Source organism: Gavialis gangeticus, unplaced genomic scaffold (assembly GCF_001723915.1).
Source record: "Gavialis gangeticus isolate Ggan-Ray unplaced genomic scaffold, GavGan_comp1, whole genome shotgun sequence".
NCBI classification, from domain to species: Eukaryota; Metazoa; Chordata; order Crocodylia; family Gavialidae; genus Gavialis; species Gavialis gangeticus.
In genome coordinates, this window is record NW_017729029.1 from 1,312,535 (window position 1) to 1,319,327 (window position 6,793).

The 6,793-nt window shown below is 46.5% G+C and overlaps 1 protein-coding gene across 1 annotated transcript in view; it reads right to left on the minus strand.

Moving 5' to 3' along the window:
* EDA2R (ectodysplasin A2 receptor) overlaps positions 1 to 6,364 on the minus strand; it is a 14,438-nt gene extending 8,074 nt beyond the window's left edge. Inside the window, exons 1-5 of the mRNA XM_019521095.1 lie at positions 6,287 to 6,364; positions 4,659 to 4,769; positions 3,682 to 3,860; positions 1,950 to 2,035; positions 651 to 872 (exon numbers count right to left, since the gene is read on the minus strand). Coding sequence (XP_019376640.1) covers positions 651 to 872; positions 1,950 to 2,035; positions 3,682 to 3,860; positions 4,659 to 4,769; positions 6,287 to 6,334 — 646 coding nt within the window. The 5' untranslated portion in view covers positions 6,335 to 6,364. The remainder of the gene's footprint in view (positions 1 to 650; positions 873 to 1,949; positions 2,036 to 3,681; positions 3,861 to 4,658; positions 4,770 to 6,286) is intronic.
* Between the last annotated feature and the right edge of the window lie 429 nt (positions 6,365 to 6,793).

Below are 6,793 nucleotides of genomic sequence, written 5' to 3' on the forward strand. Positions count from 1 at the left end.
AAACTTATTGAAACTTACTGCTGGCTGTGACTGTGGACTACAAATCCCACAGGCCCCTGGAAGCAGGAAGAGGAATTGATGAGCAACCCTGGAGAGTCCTGCTGCTGTGAGTCTGGACTTCAAATCCCAGAGACCTTGGGAGCAACAGGAAGAGGAAGCAACCACACAGCTTATGCTGGCTACATGCCAGAGAGCTGTGGTCTAGCACCCCCTGGCTTCTGGCCTGAGCCACTGCTGGCATGTGGCTGCACTTCCTGAAGCAAAAATAAATGCATGTCCAGTTGTTTCTCAGTTTAATCTCTGCATCTTAGACTAACCTGCAAAGACTGAATCAGTTCAGCCTTGGGTATTTTGACTGTCTGTACTTAGCCTTGGTGTCATGGTTGAATTTGAACCCAAACATCTTCCTACCCCTTCCTGGTATTATTGTACTATGGAAAAAAGAGACTCTTCAATGTCTTTGAAAGAAGGCTTCAAAAGAGACACCCTACAGATGGAGAGCATTACAGAGCACTCCCTGTAAGCAGAGGACTATTTGTGTCACTTCATGATGTAGAGAAAATTAGAGGCATTATCCTACATGATAGAGAGAGGCTCAAAAAGGCATCAAGGAAGGAGAAACTGAGGAGTGCTGAGTTGCTGTAACTCACCTCGCTGGCCCTGGCACTTCCAGAAACGTCTGCAGTAGATGATGGAGAGTACCAGTAGCACCAACGCAATGATGACCAGGGCACTGCTAGTTAGTGCCAGGAGGGCTGTGTCCTGAGGAGGTGCTGTAGATTTGTCTGGAGTTGAGGCTTGGAGGAGGGAGTCTGCTTTGTGCAGGGGATGCACTTCAGATCCTGCTGCCTTCAGGTTTGTTCTGGAGCTGCCTGCAAATGTACCAGCCAAAGACATCAGAGTTTCAATCCCCACACAGTGCAGTAGACAAAGCAGCATGGATCCAGCCTGGAGCAAGTAGTATGTAGGCAAACACAAGTTTGTAAACACGTACACAGAGACAGCCCTTAGGACAAGAGGCCTCAATCTGACAGCTAAAATTACAGATGAGTAAAATTCTCAAAAACACCTAACTGGCTCTGAGAACTGATTCCCACTGAAAATCGCAGAAAATGGATGGCCTTGAAATCCCAAGTTACACAAAGCCTTTTAAAAATGTTTGGCAATAATAACCAACATCCAACGGCACTCCCTTTCTCAGGATCTCAAAGGATCTCTCAAACATTAATGCAGTGTTTGGAGTCAGTATTTCAGCACTGATTTTACATATAGAGTAACTGAGACACAGGGATTCTGATGAAATTGTCCAAGGTCATTGCAATGAAGTGGCAAAATCATTACCAGGACCCAGAAGACCTGAGAAACAGAATCTAACATTCTCTCCCAGTGGTGACTGAATACCGCCAAGCATAGGGGCTGGGTTTTTTTTTCTTTGAACACCATCAACAACAAAAGATTATGGTTTACAAAATGTCCAAGCTGCTATTTCTAGTCTCAAGGATGCCAACATTTGAATAGTCCTGTCACCATGGCACCTCTGCCTCCTCCACCTATATATACTGTCTGTGCTTCCTTGCTTGGGGCTTAATATGGTTCAAAACAGGGATTAGAGATTTAAATGAACAAGAGCAGCCTCTGCAAGTAGACTCATGGCAGGAATAAGGATTCTCAGCCTTCATGCTTCAGAGCAAAAGATGATCATCAACTGGAGACAGTATTTTTCTCTTCACGCACATAGGTATACTCCAAGGTTTTATGCCTCTTACGAAGCATGCAACAGTGACCACTGCCAGAGAGAGAATACCAAATCACATGTACCATTGGCCTACTCCAGTACATCTCTCCTCCCACCTCCCACCATTCCTGAAGGACTCACTACATGCCCTGTGGCATGATGTGTCAAACAACGAAACAAAAGGCAGCAGGTCAGAGCCCTGTGGGGTACATACATTGAGGCTCAGAGGAGGGGGTCTGCTTTGTGCAGGGGATGCACTCCATATCTTGTGGCCCACCAATCCGGACTTTACTGTAGAACCTGCCAAAGAAAAAGCAGTGAAAGCTTTAATAGGGCAAATGGGGCTAAGGCATCTATAGGCAAATAACACCCAGACTCTACTACTCAGCCAAGCTGGCTTGCTTACTGCCCAACGCAAGACTGCTGTAAAAACTCCCTAGCTTCTACAGAGTCTAAAGAAAGTTGACCTCATTTCCCATAGTAACTTGGCACTCAGAGAAGTCATAAAGTATGCAGCACTTTGCACAACTTGAATTAAAGCAGCATTCAGAGGCGCTCTCTTGTAGCAGCAGCCATCTTGCCAGGAAGCAATACTGTACATGTCCCTGCCTTGGAGAGCAACACCTGTCAGAGCGAGGCTAAGACAGGAGCTCTGGCAGTCGCTATTTAAATAGCATCTTCTTTAGTGAAACAAAGCATATTTTCTTCTAGTTGGGAAGCCATGCTGGAAAGTGGCTCTGAGGCCTTGACCCCGAGCTTTTGTCACTCTTTCCCCCACACTTTACAACACCGTCACTCAGGGATTGTCTACAGGAAAGGACTCCACAGCACTGTGCAATCTCATAGACTGGGTGCATTTAAACCTGCAAATGATAGGGGATGGGTTTACTCTAGAGTAAACAGCCCGCCACTCTAGACTAAATTACTTTAGAGTAAACCCACCCTGGGCAGGCATCTACACATATGGGGAAGTGGGAGCAGATTTGCTGCTCATGGCAGCAGTCTGCTCCCACCCCCATGGGCCCTGCACCAGCCCCCTGCAGCAGACAGCTGTCTCCTGGCAGGTGCTGGGACATTGCTCAGCCAAGGCTGGGAAATAAGAATCTTCCAGCCCTCGCTTTGCGATCACAGAGTGGAGGCTGGGCTCCCTGCTAACAGGACAGGGGGACATCATCCCCATCCAAGCTCCAGTGACAGTGTCTGCCGCAGCAGCAAGCAGCTCCCAGGGGCAGAGAGCAATCTCCTGTACCCTGCTGCCCAGGAGCACGTTTGCTCCTGGTTGGTCATCTACATTTGCTGTACTACACAGTAATTACTCCCAAGTAAATCTGCTACTTGTATTTACAGATAGCAAATTTACTCAGAATTACTGCACAGTAAGTGTCAGCATGTGTAGATGGTGACACTTACTGCATAGTAATTAGCTCTAATCTTGAGGAAAGCATCACGTAGACATGCTCACTGACTATATTTAGCAGCATTAATTTCAGGAACTCTTTAAAATATATTAATACAAATGTACAGCCCCAGTCATCACAGCTCCCTGTGCCCACTGATGGTCCAAGCTCCTTTCATGCTGAAATGGAAGAACCCAGCAGTCGGAAAGCAGAGTAAGTTGAGTATGATGATCATTTTTGTGACATAGGCACTCTTGTTTATCTGAGGCCAGACTAGCAGCCACGCTGGTGTCCAGAATGGTATTTCATGCTGGCAGTGAATTTTTCCCAGTGCTTAGTAAAAGAAACTATTGGGTTTTCTTCTTTTAGAGCTATAGGATAGGTCAGGTCTATGTATCCATCTTGATCAATATTTTCTGGCCAGAGGGGCTACTAATGTTAACTCATCACAGGTAGTGTGATACACGTGGCAATGGTAAATCCTCTCTTATTCAACATCTGCCTGCACCCTGCTGGGGCTCTGGTTGACACAGAGCCAGCTGTACTCACCCTGGCAGACATTCTCCACAGGCTGCATTGGAAGTGGCAGTGCAGTTGGATTTCTGAACACGGTTGATGAGGATGCAGGAGAGACATGTTTTGCAGCCATGATACCCCCAGGTCTCCTTGAACTTCCTGGGAGGACAAGCAGTGCAGTGTGCATCTCTTCCTTCACCATAGCCACATTCCTGCAAGAGACCAGGGCAGGTCCACGACTAGAATGAAGAAATTGCTTCAAATCCCACATTGCCATACAGCTATCTCAGTTTCTAAAGGCAGATGGATTCTTCTCAGAAGGAAAGACTTCTCAGTTTCCCTGCATACTCTAAATCTCTGCACTGCAGTGAAGCAGTCAACAGCAGCACAAGCAATTGGAGCAGCACATCAGTGCTCAGCAATAGCTTTATGTGTTGCCTCAGGGACTAAGACTTGGGGGAAATGCTAGTGAAATGCTGCACCCATAAGTAGGTTGGTGCAGGGACCAAACCTGGGGTCTGTGATTCTAAATGCATGAATTTCTACTGCCAGAGCTGGCCAAGCCACCAAGAGAATTGGATATGCACTCAGAAGAGAGTTACTCACCACCCCCCAGTATGACACACTTGTGCTGGCTGGATCACACACACAGGCAACTGCATCACTATTGCCTTGACTAATGGAATGGCATCCTTTAGCTTTTAGGGACATTATATGTATCACCAGCTAGGACTCTGGAGTTGTGGTCAGTGGGAATGTTGACTCCCACTGGGAGCTAGGGATAATGGATCCTTTTGGGCATTATAAAATATGTATCAGTCTAAAATGCCTCCCCACTTATTGGTATTTCCTTTTCTCCTTCCTTTTCCCACCTCACCACCATGCACCATAACGAGTGGAAGAGTCTACTGTGCTCTTTTGATAGGAACAAACCTATTTCAGATCATTCTTCAGATCACCTAACACCACCAGACCTATCATCAAGGTTCCCTCCAGAGTGGCCCACTTACCTTGGAGAGCTCCCAGCCAGGGCCACACTCCTTACATGGGACACACTTCCCGTGCTCATCAAAGTACTGACTCTCCTTGCATTCCAGTGGGTTTGGAGAGGCATCTGGGGTCTGGGGGAGAAACAAGAGACACAGCATAGGCTACTACGAGCCCCAGAAGGCTCCTAAAGTCATTGTCTGTTTTTCCAGGGCAAAAGGTGCTCCCTTCAGAAGCAAGCACAGCCTGAATTTCCTGCACATTTAAAACTTTCCAGTGACATCAGTAAGTACTTTTATCCAGAAGGAAAATGTCACTTTGGCAAGAACACAACCACAAAAGCTTATCTCAAAGGGCTGGGTAAGGTGCATTTGGCTAGTCAGGGAAAGGAGAAGTAGTAGGTCACGCTGCAGAACCGTCTATTCCTTCTGTCATTTGGTGACATTTACAGGAGAACACATGGAAGTCAGCTTTATTTTCCAACCTCCCATTAGACAACCTGGTCAAATACACAGACAATATGGGAGCTCAACACATCCATCTGGTCCAGACCAGATTTTTGGTTATCCTGGGTTGTGTTGTAGTCAGAACAGAGGGTGAGAATCGTATCAGTTTTACCTCTGTATCCTGCCTTCAAACTCTATAGTTACTCTTCCTTGTGCCATGTATTCTCCTAATGCAATAAATCCTTCTGCTACTTTGTTACTTTCCCGATTTGCCTGCAGTAAAATATGATTTCAGAGCAACTGAAAATTTGGGGCTTGCCTCGTCTTCAGGGAGTGGGGAGGAAGGGGGTGAACATATAATTTTATAGAATCCAAGGGTAAGATCCCTGGAACTGGCAGTTTTGACTGCTGTACCTGCAAAGTCTGGTGTGAAGACAAGTGAAACTACAACTTGTGAGGGCAAGGAGCTGTCCCAGAGGCAAATCTTAGTCTGTTCCTTGAGATGAGCAGCAAAACAGCAGGGAGGAACTTGTGGTTTTGGGAACACCCCGACAGCAAAGTTTGTGACAGTGGTGAAGAAAGGCAAATTCCTCTCCGCAGGGGAACCCACCCTCATGTGATTAGGGGTTTGAAGTAATGCAAAAGAGGACAGTGTTGGTCAGTGAAGGAGGAGGAAGTCACCGACATGTAACACAGAGCCGCGAGCACAAGTGGCACAAAACAATAACAGAAAGGAATAATTCTCACATCCTCTACACAACTAAGGCCACAATACACCCTCCTGGCCACCGTGCTGCCTCCCTCCCACGACACCAAGGTTTTCACACTAAGAAAAGGATCTGTGCCTGAATTTAGCACCAGATAAACAACTGTTTTGAATCTTCTCCTGCAGACTAAACAGAGCAAGTAAAACACACTTCATGAGGCAAGTCATACAGACCTGAAGGTCAGCCCATGAATTCCTTCAGAGAAATCCTGGCCCAACTGATATCCATGGCAAAATTCCCAATGACTTCAATGGTGCCAGGATTTCAGCCCTCCTTGGCCTCATTTGGACTTTAGGCATGCCAAGTAGAGTTATCAAGTGCTTTCTGGTGAGAAAGCATCCAGAAGGGATCAGACTGCAGCTTCAAAGCTCAGTATAGTTTAGTTTGGGGAGGTTTTTAGTTGATTTGTTTATTTGTTGGGTTAAAGTGGATTCCTACCTTGGTGACAAGAAACAGCATAAAAACGAGTGCTGGGCCTCTCTTCATCTTGCTTCTGTCAGCTTTATGCACTGAAAGCAAAACAAAATGAATGGAGCTGTACATGTCTCAAGAGACCACTTCATTGAAAGTTAAATGTTCAACAAGAGGATAAAGTGTTGACAGCGGACTTTCCGACTCGAGACAGGAGTTTTTGTTGACACAATCACCAGCCTTGTTAAGAGTCAATCAAAGGATTGTTTGGCAAATGCTCCTCATTAACATACCAGGAAGCAACATCTTACAGCGGCTGAGATCTAAGCACTCCCCATTCTCCTCCCCACCAAACCCCTTCCTCCCCCTGTTTCTATCTACAGCACCACTAGAAACTGTACCTGCACTGCTCACATCATCAGGTGTTTCCTGATGTGGCTAGTCCGCATCCTCGTGACTGACCCCCCGCCCAACCTTCATGAGCCACATGCAAATCAGGCTGCACTTTGGAAGTGGACTGGTGGCCAGGCTTTC